General features: G+C 37.5%; 4 protein-coding genes across 5 annotated transcripts; 1 reads left to right on the forward strand and 3 right to left on the reverse strand.

Annotated features, from left to right (window-relative positions):
• Positions 1–2,180: 2,180 nt before the first annotated feature.
• LOC115758681 (probable cytochrome P450 9h1) lies at positions 2,181–4,161 on the reverse strand. Its single transcript, XM_030699422.1, has 3 exons — positions 3,403–4,161; positions 2,691–3,342; positions 2,181–2,618 (listed from the first exon to the last, which is right to left on the reverse strand). The coding sequence occupies exons 1-3, from the start codon at positions 4,108–4,110 to the stop codon at positions 2,434–2,436; spliced, it is 1,545 nt and encodes a 514-aa protein (XP_030555282.1). The 5' UTR covers positions 4,111–4,161; the 3' UTR covers positions 2,181–2,433.
• A 4,844-nt stretch (positions 4,162–9,005) lies between these two features.
• LOC115762182 (odorant receptor 49b) lies at positions 9,006–11,173 on the forward strand. Its single transcript, XM_030704307.1, has 6 exons — positions 9,006–9,438; positions 10,255–10,525; positions 10,578–10,677; positions 10,737–10,838; positions 10,895–11,002; positions 11,072–11,173. The coding sequence occupies exons 1-6, from the start codon at positions 9,006–9,008 to the stop codon at positions 11,171–11,173; spliced, it is 1,116 nt and encodes a 371-aa protein (XP_030560167.1).
• A 1,339-nt stretch (positions 11,174–12,512) lies between these two features.
• On the reverse strand, positions 12,513–13,653 carry LOC115762202 (allergen Tab y 5.0101). Of its 2 annotated transcripts, none has more exons than XM_030704337.1 (3): positions 13,489–13,653; positions 12,987–13,426; positions 12,513–12,877 (listed from the first exon to the last, which is right to left on the reverse strand). In XM_030704337.1, the coding sequence occupies exons 1-3, from the start codon at positions 13,636–13,638 to the stop codon at positions 12,583–12,585; spliced, it is 885 nt and encodes a 294-aa protein (XP_030560197.1). In that variant the 5' UTR covers positions 13,639–13,653; the 3' UTR covers positions 12,513–12,582. The 2 variants fall into 2 exon arrangements, with proteins under 2 accessions (XP_030560197.1, XP_030560189.1); XM_030704329.1 differs by having other exon boundaries at positions 12,513–12,898.
• A 562-nt stretch (positions 13,654–14,215) lies between these two features.
• LOC115762192 (allergen Tab y 5.0101) lies at positions 14,216–16,008 on the reverse strand. Its single transcript, XM_030704319.1, has 3 exons — positions 15,850–16,008; positions 15,402–15,793; positions 14,216–14,883 (listed from the first exon to the last, which is right to left on the reverse strand). The coding sequence occupies exons 1-3, from the start codon at positions 15,973–15,975 to the stop codon at positions 14,397–14,399; spliced, it is 1,005 nt and encodes a 334-aa protein (XP_030560179.1). The 5' UTR covers positions 15,976–16,008; the 3' UTR covers positions 14,216–14,396.

Genomic DNA, 16,008 nt, shown 5'->3' on the forward strand with positions numbered 1-16,008 from the left:
CAACTTTTTCTGCGTCTGTCGCACTTTGATATTTGAGATCTTTTTAGCTCCAGCTTTGGCTGTCTGGCAGCTCATGAAAATGTGCGCCCAAAGTATCTACGCAAAACTCACAGCTTAATCGTTTGCAGTGTTGCGATACCCTGTAAAAACTGCTGCTAAAGAGTGTATAAAAGAATGGCAGCAAAAAGGACTTCTCTGTGAGATTTATACAGAGCTTAACAAGAGAGCTTAACAATAAGCAGAAATCTAACTTAAATATTCAATACAATATTATTATTATTTATTTTTATTATTTAAATAAGCTCAGCATACAAATAATCTGTGCTTAGTTATTGTTTTTAACTTATGCGACCAACAATTAGATAATACAGGGTATTTGCTAGTCGCGCACTCACGCGAGTCGTCAAATTCGCATTCATGAACTTGAAACTTGAGAAATGCGTATAATTTTGACTTGAAACCAAAACAAACTTTCCTAAGAGCAGATCTCTTTAAATTATATATACATATATATAGGCACTTATACATATATATGTTTAAATAGTATTTATTACATATGTATATCCGAGGCAGCTGCTGCTGGCGAATAAATCAATATCGCATTAACTGCTTAGTCGGGCAAAACTTTTTGCCTAAATATGCCAAGGCACATAAATAACGAAATGTCAAAAAGTTTTTGTCCAACATTTCTTTGGCCAAATTAAACTTCACAGTCAACTGCAAATGTTACGGCCATTTGGATATTGGACATGCGAAATTCTTTCCAACAATTTGTTGCTTCAAGCACTCTTTTTTTTTTGCTAGACTCTAATTGGACAATTAATTAACACACTCATCAAAGATTTTACCTTGATTTGCCTCGGTCTTTAATTAATTATTCATTATTAATTAATATGCTTTACACTCAATCTAATTTTATTTTTCGAGGCGAGCTTAAGTCTGCGGCCTTAACAGATTAAATAGATAATAAATGTATGTATGTAAAGACACAGCACAGCAAGAAGAAGATAAATGTAAAAAAAATATATATATATGTATATGTACATATGTTTACATTTACGTATGTTAATATTGCATCTTTACACCAGAGGGCGCTTACTTGTTAAAGAAAAGCTTTGGCACACTCACCTCACTCTCTCTCTCTCTTTGTCTCACACTCTCCTTTTTATCTTTCATTCTGTCTGTCTGTACATGCAGTTCCAAAGCGCACTTTTTTATTATCTTCTGCAAAACAACCAAACACGCGTCGCTTACGGCTTTTCTATCATGTTAACGCATTACTGTAACACATTGCAATTACACACACGACACACACAACTTAATGCGTTAAGCTGCAAACTAGCTAATTATACTTTTTACAAAACGATTTTACATACAAGCGCGGTTAGCACATGCGATCAATTAGGCAGACGCGCACAAACTAAATTCAACTCTGCGCTAAGCCGGCTTTTGCATTATCCGTTATCCACAATGTTCGCTCATAACGTTCTAAGATAACGGAACCAAAGGCATTTCAACCAATGACGTGAGCTCAGCGTGCATTCAAATTATCCCTCCCGCTCACAGCACTCTTTCTGCAGTCTACATATGAAACGGGATCAAAAGCAGCATTGTTTTATCCATTGCCAATGAGTAGTAAGAATTACTCAATGATCTTTTCCAGTATTATCCACCATGTTCACAAAATCCACAATATCCACTCCCCGGATAAACGCTCTGCACTAGCGCTAAATGCAGATAATACACAAATATTTCTATTAATCAGTATATTAATGATTTATATAGTTTTGTAACATTTTTTCTCCATAAATAATTTATATAAATGCTTTATTTGCGCTGCATTGATTAATTAAATAAAATGGAGCAACCAATTTACTAAATCTCTTAAATTAGTATGAGTACAATTTTTTAGATTCTAGATTCTAGAATCTAGATTCAGTTCTAGATTCAGTTCAAATAAAATAACTTGAAAAGGACAAAGATTTTGTGTTTTCTTTAATAAAAAGTTCTCTCAGAAAAGTAAATCATTTTCACTCAAAATAAATGTAATTCAAATAAAATCTTTGGTTCTCTCGATGCATATATATAATTTCCAAATTAATAAATTGGACAACAACAAAAGGAAGAAGCTGCACGCTTTATAATTGGAAATTTGGAAATTTAAAGGAAATTTGTTTAGGATACAAAAATAATTAATTAAATGCAGCCGAATAATGCAATTTCCTGTGTGTCTTTAGCTTGATTAATGAGAGACTCAACTGCGAAGTCTGCACATAGAATAAACTTTTAATTAGAATGCAAAATGATTAATTAGCCAAAAGTGTGTGGCAGCTAGAGCCTGCCCCGCAGCCAAGGCAAGAGCAGAGAAATTTCAATGAGGCTCCATTGAAAACAAATCTGTCACACTTATTTGTTGCACCTGCTGCGCAGAGCTTAGGGGCTGTTCTTATCAGTTTTTCTGGCCACATACTTAATCCAGAACTTTTGCTTGGGCACCATCTGGAAGCCCAAGATGTCGCCCATCATGTCCTTGGTAGTTTTCTGTGCTGGCAGCAGCTCGAACTTGGACAGCAAATGATATATCATAGACTTGACCTCCATGAGGGCCATACGATTTCCTGGAAAAAAGATAACTCCTATATAGAAATCGGCTTATTATATATACATATATATGGTTATATGGCACAAACCAATGCAATTACGTGGTCCCACGCCGAAGGGCAGATACGAGAATTGCTGAATTTCATGTTTGTTTTCGTCCGAAAAACGTTCGGGCCTGAACTCTTCGGGCTCTGCGAAATGTTCGGGATCATAATGTAAGCCCATAATGGGTATAAATATGCGATCGCCCTGCTTTAGAGAGACCACAATTTGATTGTTTTCATCCCGTAAATCGATATCTGCATTGCAGCCGCGATCGGTTCTCGATGCCGGCGGCCATTTGCGTAATACTTCCGATACGACCATGTCCATGTACTTCATGTGCATAAGTGTGTCATAGTCGAGGGGTTTACCCTGCAATTGCTGCTCCACACTCTGAATTTCGTCGTAGAGCTGCTCTTGCACCGCCGGATTCATGCACAATTCATAGGTGCAAAAGCAGAGGCAGGTGGAAACCGTCTCGAAGCCCGCGGCAAAGAAGAGCAGGCACTGGGCCAGCAGATCGTCATCCGAGAACTTCTTGCCCGACTCGGCATCGTCAGCCTTGCGTTGCGCCTCCATCAGCAGATGAATCATATCGGGTCGTATTATCTTGTGCTCCACACGATATTTGATGGCATCAAAAACCAGGGATCTAAAATAATTGACAGTCGTTTCATCCAGAATGCTGACTCGCAAAGCCTGTGCGAGGGAAATTGAGAAAAATTTAGAACTGAGAAAACTGTATTATGCCATGCAGACCTTCATTAATCTGGGTATAAAAATGTAAAGTATCGCCTTGAGCATGACCACAGGCTTGACCTGGGTCACAGTCTGACCAATTTGAAAGAATTTGTTGTCCTTCTCCTCAAACGAGTTGACCTTGATGCCAAACGCAGTCGAGGCGATGACATCGTTGGTGAAACGCGTAAAATAATCCTTCATTTCCAGCTCGATGCCATCGCCCGGCGCCTCTTTTAGCTGTTGTTCAATATATGCCACGCCCACCTCACTGCAGACATTGATCAGCTCGTACATGGCACGCATTTTGATGCCGGTAAAGGTGGGCGATAATATATTACGCATTTCCCGCCATTCGCGATCCTTTAGCCTCAGCAGACTCTTGGACAGCAGCGTCTTAATTTGCTCGGTGCCAACATGATTCGGGAAATGATCAAACTCCTTGATGCCCACAGTCTTGATCAGCTCCAGATCGCGCACCACAAATATCGGATCACGCAGAAAGAAAAAGCCATAAACTTTCGCGTCTCGAAATTGCCGATGCTCTTGGATTTGCCTGCTGAAGTGGGGCGCAGCACCAAACAGTTCCTTCAGGCCAATGTTGCCCAGCAGCGGGGTGGGCTTCGCATAGGGCACACCCCGCTGCTCAAAGATCTGGTAATTGGCCACGGACCATTTGTAGAGCAGCGCAAGCAATACGATCACGAGTGTACAAATAATTAAGAACATTTTTCTACTTTTTTTTTTTTATTTTAGATATGTTTTCTTTCAAGCATTCAACTGAGCGCTTCCAGCGCGCAAATGTTACTGAATTGTCAATAACAATACAGCAGTTCTTATATGACCTCATCGTTCTCTCTATATAAATATACATATACACACGTTATTGTTTACTGCGGCTCTCTCTATTAATTCTAATGCATAATATTTCTCTCGTTCTCTGGCTGTTATTTAATCTACTTCTCTCGTCTCTCTCTCTCGCGAACAAGCGAACAAATATATAAACGTTGCGACTCAACCTTAAAGCATAATCAATTACTCAACTGGTTTGTCTGGGGGTCTCTCAACATTTGATACAATTTCTTCTTATTATTATTATTATTATTGTTATTGTTATTATTATTATTATTATTATTAATATTATTATTATTATTATTATTATTATTATTATTATTATAATTATTATTATTATAATTATTATTATTATTATTATTGTTATTATTATTAGTATTAGTATTATTATTATTATTATTATTATTATTATTATTATAATTATTATTATTATTATCTATTTTAACTAATATTATTGGTATTCTTGTTTTTTAAGTTGTAGAGTATTTCAGCATTTACCAGTCAAATCGTTTTTTCGTACGCCAAGCTATGAAAAATCTATTACCTTTCGAGCAGTTCTCGAATAGTAAATATATACTCGCATATGAAAATCTTTTTATCTTTTTATACAGCTCCAAAATTTTGACCAATAATTTCTATCAATTGTTGATGCTATACTGATACTGAAATATATACATCGCAAAATATAAACAAAAAATCTGCGCCAAAGTTTTTTTTAGAACTTTCCATAGGTATAAACAAACGGACTAGCTATATGTTTCCAGACGGAAGTAATCTCTAATACTTGAGGCCAAAAAACTAGCCACGGGTAAGGTCGGGAAATAACCGTATATATATACGTACATAAGGGTTCGCAAAGTCTAACTTAATTCCTTACAAAAACTAGAAAACTTTTCGCTAGTGTATAAAAAGATAAGCAGTTGAACAACAAACAAAACAAATTGTGTTCCTAAAAATTCTTATCTGTTAATGCTTAGAGGTACTGAATGGCATGATATGATATCAGTAAAAATTGCACTTGAATATATATGAATAATATTATTATTATTTAAGTAACTTTACTATTGTTTAATGTTTAGTCAAATATAGTAGTACGTGGAATGGCATAGTTAAGTTAAGTACATTATAGCATATTATATAGTAGCTGTGAATGAAAGTAGTATTAGACCAATTTAAGCCCATTAACGAGTCACAATTTCAATCCCGAATGACAATGAATCATCTTTCTGATAGGAAAATGTCAATTTTTTCAATTTTCTTGATATTAATTATTGAATCAAACAAATTGTAGTCCATGACATTGAGCCCTTATCAATTGCTAACGCTTGAATTTATCGTTAATTTTTTTTTTGCAATCTTATCTAGTTTATTTATAGATAACATAGTTTTTAGGTTCAGGCGAAAGGTTCCATATAGATTTAGGCAGCTTCTCGGGGCACCAATTTAATCCAAAACTTTTGCTTGGGCTGCATATTGAAACCCTTCAAGCTCTGCATCATATTCTCGACCGTTTTCTCAGCTGGCACCAATTGAAATTTACTCACCAGATGATAGATTATGGATTTTACTTCCATCAAAGCCATTCTATTGCCTGAAAAGCATTTTGCATGGGTTGAAATTTTGAAATTTTATAAATTTAAGCCTAGCATAAAGCCTACCTATACAGCTGCGCGGTCCTAGGCCAAAGGGCAGATACGTAAACGGCTTGATGTTGCCTTTGTTTTCCTCCAAGAAACGCTCGGGCTTGAATAGTTCGGGTTCCGGAAAGTTGTCAGGATCACGCTGCATTGCTATAATGGGTATTACTACAACGTCGCCCTTCCTGAACTTGGCCAGCAATTCCCTGTTCTCATCGAACATATCAATATCCTTGCCGCACACACGATCCAGACTAAACGCAGGTGGCCACAAACGCAACAACTCGGATATAACCAAATCCATATACTTCATCCTAGACAGCATATTATAGTTGAGCGGTTTGCCCTGCAGCTCCTGTCCCACCGATAGAATCTCTTCATATAGTTTCGCCTGAACTGCAGGATTCTGGCAGAGCTCGTAGGTGAGAAAGCAGAGACTCGCTGACATTATTTCAAAGCCCACAAAGAAAAATAATAAACACTGCGCCAACAGATCCTCATCGTTGAACTCGGCGTGCTCCGTCGAGTGCTCCGGTATGCCATTTTGCTGAAACTGACGCTTGGCCTCCATCAACAAGTGTATCATATCGGGTCGTATTATATTATGTTCGGTGCGATATTTCATGGCATCGAATACGAGACTGTTAAAGTAATCGATTTTCTTGGCATTGAAGAGCTTAATGCGCAGGGCCTAAACGAATTGTTAATTGTGTTATTATAACTATAATATAAGTATTAATTACCTTCATAACACTGGGCATTATGCCATACAGGATAACCTTGAGCATGACTAGATATGAAAAATGCGCCACCGATTTTCCAAGCGTATAAAACTGATTCTTTTTATCCACAAAAGAGTTGACTTTAATGCCAAACGCCGCAGAGGCTATCACATCATTGGCAAAGCGTCCAAAGTAGTCCTTCATTTCCAGCTCGATCTCTCCGGTGTTTGTCTTCAGCAGCTCCTCCTCAATGTAACGCACACCCTCCACGCTGCACTCGTTGATCAGCTCGAACATGGCCTTCAGCTTGCTGCTCGTAAATGTTGGTGTCAGGGTGTTGCGCATTTCCCGCCACTTGTCGTCCTTGAGCTCCTTCAGGCTCTTCGTGAACATCGATGCGCCCGCCTCGGGTATCATGGGGCGATGATTGATGAAATGCTCAAAGTCCTGTATGCCCACGCGCTTGATTAGCTCCACATCGCGCAGCACAAAGAACGGCTCACGCATATTGTAGAAGCCATAGATCTTGTGACCCTTCAACTCTATATACCGATCGACGAGTAATTTCAGAAACGGCAACCGTCCCAGCAAAACCAACAAACTTATGTTTCCTATAAGCGGCTTTGGCGTATCGTGAACAATGCCGCGTTCCCTGAACGTCTTATACGGAGCCATGGATATTTTATAGAGCAGCACGCATAAAACCAGCAAAAAGGTCAAAACGATGAGCACCATTTTTGGAACTGATTAAATCAAGTGTTCGATCAAAACTGAACTCATCTGTCTGACTAAATCGGTTATAGATGTCGTATATAATCAGGCTTTTTGTATATTTAATCTAAAAGATAATTGCTGAAGCCTGTGGAAAATGTTGTGTAAATATTTACTGGGCATACCAAAATCTCTTTCGGGTTGGAATTCAAAGACTTATCATTTGAAAAAAATATAGATATATATAAATTTAGCTCAGCGCGAGCTCTAGGCATCGAACGCAGATTAAATGGATATCCTATGTTTAGCTAAAAAAAAAAGAAAATATCGATTCATTATTTAAAAATATATTTTTATATATTTATTAATTTATTCATATTATTTATATTATTTATCTATATTATTTTTTATTTGCATTTGTAATATAATTTATTTTATGGCATTTCGATCTAACATGGTCCACATAAAAAATATCGATTTTTATTTAATACTTATATATATATTTATTTAACATATTAGTAACACATTTTTAGGCTGTTAAATAAATTTATTATTAAAAAATCAATCACCTGTCAAGCAACAACAACAATTAATATTAATCAACAAAAACGATCAATGAAAGCCATAAATTGATTTCTTAAATTTTACAAAATAAACGCAAATGTGAAATTTGAATCTAAATCTCAATCTGAAGCGTATCTAAAAATCAAGCTGGTGACATATTTGCGCTCAGGCTTTAGCAACAATACTGTTTAGATTTAACTAATAAACTAGATAATGAAATTTCGCTGATTGCAGCGTAAATAAATAAATACATATAAATGTGCTCAATATTTGCATTAACACAATATAATTTTACTTTATTTTTTATCAAATACGATAACAAATTATCAGCCCAGCTGATTACTCAACGGTAATTACATAAATATATGCATAAATAGTCATAATAAAATTACCTGACTGGCATTTGTGAGCAGAAAATTATGTAAAATACGCTCAACTAATTTGAACTGTAACAAAACGCCAAATAAATATCAATTTCCATATGTTAAACTTTTTTGCAGCTGTTCAGTTCAGTTTGGGTAATCGATAAAAAAAAAGCGTAATGCAAATCAAATTAAATGCAAAATCATCATGTGCAGCAATTTGGGCAATTGCAAAAAAATAGATATATGCAAGCGTAAAGCAGGTGTGTACGACGGCCAGATGCCCTGTATCTGTGCCCTGTAACCAGGACCCTGTACCTCAGTTGCAGTCGCAAACGTGCTATCTTCCCTTTAAGCCTGTGCAAGAAGCTACGTACCAAATTCCAAGTCCTTAGCTCTTGTAATTTTTGATATTGAAGAGTTCCTTCAAATTGACAAGGAGCTAGACAGACAGAAAGATAGGTTGACAGACGAACAAGGTCTAGTCGACTCGTTTGTTGATTTGTAACAGAAATATTTGTATATTTATCTGGTGTATCTCATGGGATCCTTCATCTGTTACAAATAACTTTCATTAATTAAAATACCCTCTTTAATCGGACTTGCACTGGGTGCTGAATATAAAAATGAAGAAAATTGCAACAGAAATGGCGCTTGGGAGCGCTTGCAAGGCGTGGCATGAGTCAAGCAAAAATTATAATAATTACGGCATACCTGCAGGCGGGCCTATAAAAGTTACCTGTCCGCAGTCGGGCACAAATAGTTGAGCACCAAATATGCTTGAGGATATACAATTCATTTACATGAACGTTCGCATCCTGCGCTTCTGGGCGCTGCTCTACGATAAAAATGTGAAACGCTATTTGTGCATCACGCTGAGCATCCTCCATGTCCTTACACAGCTGCTGTACATGTTCAGCACCAACGAGGGCATCACGGGCATTATACGCAACTCCTATATGCTGGTGCTTTGGATAAATACCATATTGCGGGCCTGTTTGCTGCTGTACGATCAGGATAGCTACATCCAGCTGATTGACAATGTAAGAGCCTACTACCATGAGCTGGAGCGTATGAAGGATAATTATATTGAGCGACTCTTGATCCAGCTCAATCGGCAGGGTCGGCTAATGGCGCGCGGCAATCTGTTCCTTGGCCTGCTCACATGCATTGGCCTTTGTCTATATCCGATTAGTTTCAATGAGAGAGGTGAGCTTTGAGTGACTTAAAAGTGCCTAAAAGTGCAGACAAGTGCTTGAATTAATCTTAGCAAACTAAAAACCTTAAATGTGAATAATGTGTGAATAATAGCTAAAGCTTCAAAACAATGCAAGCTTTAATGTGCTTTCAAAGTTAACTTAATTTATCTGCTCGGCAAGCATTAATGTGTTTTGAAAGCTGTGAATAAAAATATCACAAATATTAAAGCGAATTGTAAAGCGAACTAGTGCAAGCACAACTTTGGATAAATCGCAGAAACTTGAAGCTTTAAAAGCCCTTTTTATTTGAAATTTAGTTCAAACTTCAGAGCTTTGCAAGCCCTTATGTGCTTTCAAATAAAAAGGAGTATAGAATTTAATTACCATCAGAAAAATATGTATTTTAGTATATGGACGAAATGGTACCCTAAAATCTGACATGTTCATGGGCCTAAATTTCCCTTTCTCACGATATTAGCCACTTTGTTAATGTTTTGACCCTTACAATCATTTGGCTTTCAAATCTGGCAAGATTATATTTGGTCCAATTTCATGTGAAAAGAAGCTAAGAAAATAGGGACAATTTAGTTGTACCTAAAACTTGTATGTGCTCAACGTATTTTAATACCTGGCTATTAAGCTACTTTGTATAAGTAAAAATTTTCAGCCTGTTTATTATTCATGCAATGCCTTTAATTGAATACCTGTACCAAATGCAGTTCCACTTGCCGCAAATCTTTGCTTGTCTGGAGTGAAAAGCTTAGGTGCCACTTTCACGTAATGTCATAGGGTCTGGCAAATGTAATTGCTTTGTGTGTACTTGCAGTTATGCCCTTTGGCAGCAAAATACCGGGCGTGAATGAGTATGCCACGCCCACCTATCAAATTTGGTTCGTCTTGCAAGTGCTTATCATACCGATGGGCTGCTGCATGTACATACCCTATACCAGTCTCTGTGTGGCCTTCATCATGTTTGGCATTGTGATGTGCAAGTCGCTGCAGCATCGTTTGCGTTGTCTGAACCGCAGACCCCTCAACAGGCAGGAGCTCTCGCAGGAAATAATCGAATGCATTATCTATCACCAGCGGATCACAGAGTAAGCTATAGAAATGGTTGTGATCTTGTGGTACTGAACGAACCCTATCTAGTTATGTGCAAACCATCAATAAGCTGACTACTTATATATTTCTCGTGGAGTTTTTGGCCTTCGGTGCGCTGCTCTGCGCATTGCTCTTTATGCTCATATTGGTAAGTGTATCTCAAAGGATTTTCCATGCACTCTTGGCAGCCTTTTGTGCTTTCTATAGATGGACACCACGGCACAGGTGGCCATTGTGAGTGCGTACATAAACATGATACTCGCCCAGATATTGGCCCTCTATTGGTATGCCAATGAGCTAAGGGAGCAGGTGAGCCTTTGCCTTGGTCCTTGCTGCTTTATGCTTGATTTTAATATATCTTTCAGAACTTGGCCATTGCCGGGGCAGCGTTTGAAACCGATTGGTTCACCTTTGACCTATCACTGCGCAAAGATATACAATTTATGATGTTGCGTGCTCAGCGGCCAGCATCGGTGAGACACTTAGATAATATAAACACTTGACTACTGCATCTAATTAACTTGAATACTTGACTAATGCAGATACTCCTCGGCAATATACGACCGATTACATTGGAGTTATTTCAGAATTTACTAAATACATCTTACACATTTTTTACGGTACTTAAACGTATTTACGGTTAAAGTGTATTGCAGGAAAACAATTTTTGAAAAAAAAACAATAGATATTACGCATACGACACGTGCGCCGCAAAATATAAGTATACAAATATAAATCTATTTTTTCATTAGTTTCCACTTTTAAGCAAGAGAAAGAACATTTTAAAATATATAATACGCATACGATACATGTGCCGAATGTTATAAGTATATAAACATAAACCTTTATACTAATCAAGTCATTAAATGAAAATAGAAATACTATTTTAAGTACATAAACTTAAATGAATTACTTCATTAATGACACCTTTTTATTATTATTCATGAACAAAAATAAGTATATAAACGATAATAAATGTTTTCATTAGCGAACACTTTTCATTATTTAAACAAATAAAAAAGAGTAAAATATTTTTTTTTTTAATTCAATTATTAATATATGTTTCAGCTTATTTAAGTTATTACTTTAAAATTGTAATTAATATTAATTTTTTAATATTATCAATTAAATTTAGTATCAAGAAATATGCTAACCACTGTTCACACACAATAAATATTTGAATGATGCATTATTAAACAGTTATTGCTCATTGCTTTTAATAAATAAATAAAACTAACAAAACAGCTTTGATTTAATTAAATTAATGGCTGTAAAAAGCGTGTTTTATTACATGGAAAAAAAAAACATTTAATTTGCCAGACACTTTTGTTATCAATTTTTTGTTTATTTTATTTAAATTAATACAAAAAAATGCTCGCACATTTTGTTGCGCATCATTTGCGGTTGTCGCACAGTTCACGCGACGTTTACATTTTTTTTAATTTTATTTTTTACCTCTCACGCTGATAGCAAAAAAAAAGAACGCATAAAATTGTAGTAGGTGGGCAAGAGAGCGATAAAAAATGTTTGCTGAAGTTGTCAACGCTGAACGCGATGCTGAATTGTCCGCAAACTTTGCACCACACTCTGACTTTGAGTGGCATGCCCCAGCACCACCTGCGCCAGCAGAGGACTTGTAGGTGCCAGCAGAAAAAAAAATAAATAAATAAATAAGCTGTCAGCAGCTGCAACTGGGAGAAGCAACAGTCGAATACATTTCAATTTAAAATAATTAGATTTAAGAAGAAGAACAAATAGAATTTTTTAGAAAAATCTTTAAAAAATTTTCTCTATTGAATAAAATAATTATTTTCTTTAAGATTTTAATAATATCTGAAAAAAATATTTTTAGTTATATTGTCGTTTACATTTTTTTGAATCAAAAAAAGGCTAAATAGAATGTTTGAGATATTTAAAATTCAGTCAATAAATCTATTGAAAAATTGTTCAATATTTTATATTAAATAAATTAGGTCCTCAGCATGCAGTAAATCAAGGTTTATTATTCATGGCGCATTTCAATTGTATTTGATTTTTACCATATTAAAGACACTTAGTAGAAACTGAAGCCGACTATACCACTGCTGTCATAGATCTCGTTGATGGAGCACAGATTGATGAAGGCCGGATTGCGTCCGGTGCGGCATTCCGTTGCCGGCCTATCGCCGCTCTTATAAACAGGGGCATTCACATCGTTGCCCCGGACAAAGTTGCAGGTCATATACTGATGCGTGCTGACCAGCGATTGGCCGGCATTGTTGCTGGTGTTGCGCGTCTGCCGGAGTATGCCGCAGCCCACATGGGTGGTGCTGTCCCGTACCAGTTGTGTGAAGTACGCAATGCACTTGCTAACCCGTAAATGCAAAATTCTTTGAGATTCAAACAGCAACAAAGGCAGGAGCAGTAGCCGTATGCCGGGCTATGTGTGCACGTAAGGATGGAGCTACAGTGGCTTACCTGTTAGTGGGCGGACTGTATGCAATAATATCGCGCATGCTGCACTCCTTGTACTCGGCAAACATTTGCTCCAAGGTGGCCTTAATCACCTCGTCCTCGGTGTGGTATTCAACGGGTGTATCTGTGGTGCCAGCATTTGCGCCACCACTTGGCGTACCTTGCCAGCCGCCCTCGGCCACAACCTGGGCGACATTGCGAAACTGATCGCTGTTGCGGCAATGATCATTAACCAGAGCGCAGCGCTTCACATTCAGCTCCGCAAAGCTGGCCAGCTCCGGATCCCATTGGAGCGTGGCCATGCGCGTGGCCGGATTGAAGCCCATCAGATCTCCGCGCGCAATCCGATCGCGATATTCGTTCAGCTCGTTGAGAATCATGTTGCGCCTAGCTTTGGTAATGCGCACCACATGTGCATCTGGACTGCAGCTCTCCGCCAGCTCCTGTAAATTGTTCCCAGACGGTAAGCATGTTGACATCGCAGATTAAGTGCGCAACAACTTACGCCAAAATTGTGGCAGGCAATGTGCTTCTCGGGCCCCGGACACAGCACAGGATCACAGTAGTCAAAGGCCAATATGCTTGGCCAGAAGCACAGCTGCCACAGCGCTGCCAGCAGCCAGTTAGTGCACAACATTTCGCTTACGCTGGCCATTTGGTCGGCTCTGGCAGCAACGCACAGTCTCTTATAGAGTTGGTTCGCAAATCGATTTGTCGCCAAAGCGTGGCTATCTGACCAATTCCGCCAGCCCAGCCGATTGGCCACGTACCCCACGTATTGGTCATGGCCAGCCCACTTAATAAAAAGATATGTCAGTTCGTATATTTGTACCCTACTAACATATCAGATTTATTTGTTTCTTTCTTAGTTTTATTCTTTCACCCATTTAATTTGTTTTATGTTTTATTTTCTTTACTAATATTTTTATTATTCTCTCTTTTCTCTCTTTTCTTGTTGTTTTAATGCAACGCTTCTATTCTTTAAGCTGCATTTTTACATTCTTTTTTTCAATCTTTTCTCAACTTCTCTAATATCTTTCTCATGTTTCTCTACTCAATTTATGATGCTTTCTTAACTTCTTCCAATTTCGCAAGTTTATTTATTTTCTTTCATGTGCTTACCTTCTTTCTTCTACCGTTAAACTTTGTTTTTCCGTTAACGTTGCTTTCGTTCTTCTTTCGCTTAACTTCTTGCTATTTCTCAAGCTCCTTCATTTTCTTCCATTTACTCACCAATTATTCATATTACTTCTGATTTTGTTAAACTTTTTTATTTTCCAATTCTTTTTCTATATTCTTCCATATGCCCACAACATTCCTTCTTTCTCCTTTCGCTTTACTTCTTCCTATTTCCCAAGTTCTTTCATTTCTTCCACATATTCCCACCTATTTTTCACCCACATTCGTGTTTTGTTAAGCTTCTTCCTTTTTCTCAGTCTCTTTAACTTCCTCCATAGCTCCAGCTTCCTCTTTTTTTTCTTCTTCATTTTTCGGTTCCTTTGGCTCTTCTTCTACATATTCCTTTTCCCTTAGCTCTTTCAATTTTTTTTCTGCAGCCAACATTTCCAGCGGATAAGTTTTCTCATCCTCCAGATAATTTGTTTTCTGACATGGTGCGGCTACTGCAGGCGGTGGCGGCGGCGGCACAAAATTATAATCGACCACCTCTTCCGCACTGCACAAAAATTGGTATATGCGATCCCTTCCAGCGGTGCAACGACTTCCGGGCACCTCGTCGACCTCATAGTGCGGCATACCATTCACATTGGCGCGAGATAGATTGCAGATGAGATTTGCCAGGGCTGTTTTCTTATTTTTTTCATCCTTTGACAAGCGTATCGCACAGCCAATGCGATCGCCATAATCCTGTATCAAAGGTATATAGTGGCCCACGCAGGAACTATGAGTAAATTGTATTTTATTTAAGAATTGAGTATATTTAGTATATGAATACCTTGGGTATTTAAAAGAATAATATATGGCATAAGAATAACCCATAAGCGTTAGTATTTTTATAAGCATAAATAAATTAATTCAATTAAATTAAGTCCTTCAGCATCTAATCAATTTTCAATTAAATATTTTAAGTACATTAATAGGAATTCAAATAAATACCGAATATGGTATGTATTATATATTAAATTGGTTTTTAGAAACTTAAATTAAAAATAAATAAAAATAAACTCTAGCAATTTAAATTTGCTGATTGTAAATATCGATCTTACGCACTCTACGATCGATTATGCCTATCGATACTTTTTTACTTGATAAAAATATTCATAAAAATTGTTTATCGATCAAACCGATATTTGTGACTATCAACTATCGTATGACTATTCACAATGAACTTTTTGAACTAATGTTAAGTAGAGGTTTGCTTGATTTAAATTATATTGAACTATATAAATGTGCACTTACCCCTCGAACATTGGTACAATTACGTTATTGGCATTCATGGTACAACCCAGCAGGTCATTAAACCATAAGGCCAGAAAAACACGAGTAATTTCTTTGGATAACTTAGCCGACCGTTTTATGGTGCCCGAAAACAGTACCGTCGAGACAAAGTTATACGTATCCGAATTCGAACATAACTTGGAATGCGTGCAGTGATACGCCAACATATGCGTTGTATTTTCCAGATAACTATCCCAGGACAGGATAGGCATACGGGCTGCCGCCTTCAGGTTAAACAGCCCGCTGGCCATCATATTGCGCATCATATTCACATGCTGGAGCAGGTTCTGCCTCAGAGCACCATTCACTGGTATGATTTCATGTGTCATAACTCCGCATTCTTTGCCAAATGTCTGAAATATCGTTTGGAAGTAATGCTCGCTAACGGACAGCTCTGAACAGCATTTACCTTTTTGTTTAGGCAGACCACATGGGTGGTGCCTGACGGGCAATGTTGCTGCATGTCACAATTATCCCCGATAGCCAAATCGAGCATCAGCAGCAACATCGGTGGCAGCAGCAAATTGTATTTCATTTTATTAGATTTAGAGCTTCTTGCGCCGACGTG

The sequence above is a fragment of the Drosophila novamexicana genome, unplaced genomic scaffold (assembly GCF_003285875.2).
Source record: "Drosophila novamexicana strain 15010-1031.04,08,12 unplaced genomic scaffold, DnovRS2.1 tig00000008-arrow-pilon, whole genome shotgun sequence".
Lineage (NCBI taxonomy): Eukaryota > Metazoa > Arthropoda > Insecta > Diptera > Drosophilidae > Drosophila > Drosophila novamexicana.

Excerpts from the sequence above, each read along its gene's own strand:
- LOC115762182 (XM_030704307.1), top strand. The coding sequence starts at position 9,006 with ATGCTTGAGGATATACAATTCATTTACATGAACGTTCGCATCCTGCGC. Across the intron at positions 10,839-10,894 it reads CCAATGAGCTAAGGGAGCAG|AACTTGGCCATTGCCGGGGC; the intron begins GTGAGCCTTTGC and ends TATATCTTTCAG. Across the intron at positions 11,003-11,071 it reads GTGCTCAGCGGCCAGCATCG|ATACTCCTCGGCAATATACG; the intron begins GTGAGACACTTA and ends TGACTAATGCAG.
- LOC115762202 (XM_030704329.1), bottom strand. The coding sequence starts at position 13,638 with ATGGCCAGCGTAAGCGAAATGTTGTGCACTAACTGGCTGCTGGCAGCG. Across the intron at positions 13,427-13,488 it reads TTGCCTGCCACAATTTTGGC|GAGCTGGCGGAGAGCTGCAG; the intron begins GTAAGTTGTTGC and ends AACAATTTACAG. Across the intron at positions 12,899-12,986 it reads TACAGTCCGCCCACTAACAG|AATTTTGCATTTACGGGTTA; the intron begins GTAAGCCACTGT and ends TGAATCTCAAAG.
- LOC115758681 (XM_030699422.1), bottom strand. The coding sequence starts at position 4,110 with ATGTTCTTAATTATTTGTACACTCGTGATCGTATTGCTTGCGCTGCTC. Across the intron at positions 3,343-3,402 it reads TTATACCCAGATTAATGAAG|GCTTTGCGAGTCAGCATTCT; the intron begins GTCTGCATGGCA and ends TCCCTCGCACAG. Across the intron at positions 2,619-2,690 it reads GGGACCACGTAATTGCATTG|GAAATCGTATGGCCCTCATG; the intron begins GTTTGTGCCATA and ends TCTTTTTTCCAG.
- LOC115762192 (XM_030704319.1), bottom strand. The coding sequence starts at position 15,975 with ATGAAATACAATTTGCTGCTGCCACCGATGTTGCTGCTGATGCTCGAT. Across the intron at positions 15,794-15,849 it reads TGGTCTGCCTAAACAAAAAG|ACATTTGGCAAAGAATGCGG; the intron begins GTAAATGCTGTT and ends ACGATATTTCAG. Across the intron at positions 14,884-15,401 it reads ATTGTACCAATGTTCGAGGG|TTCCTGCGTGGGCCACTATA; the intron begins GTAAGTGCACAT and ends ATTTACTCATAG.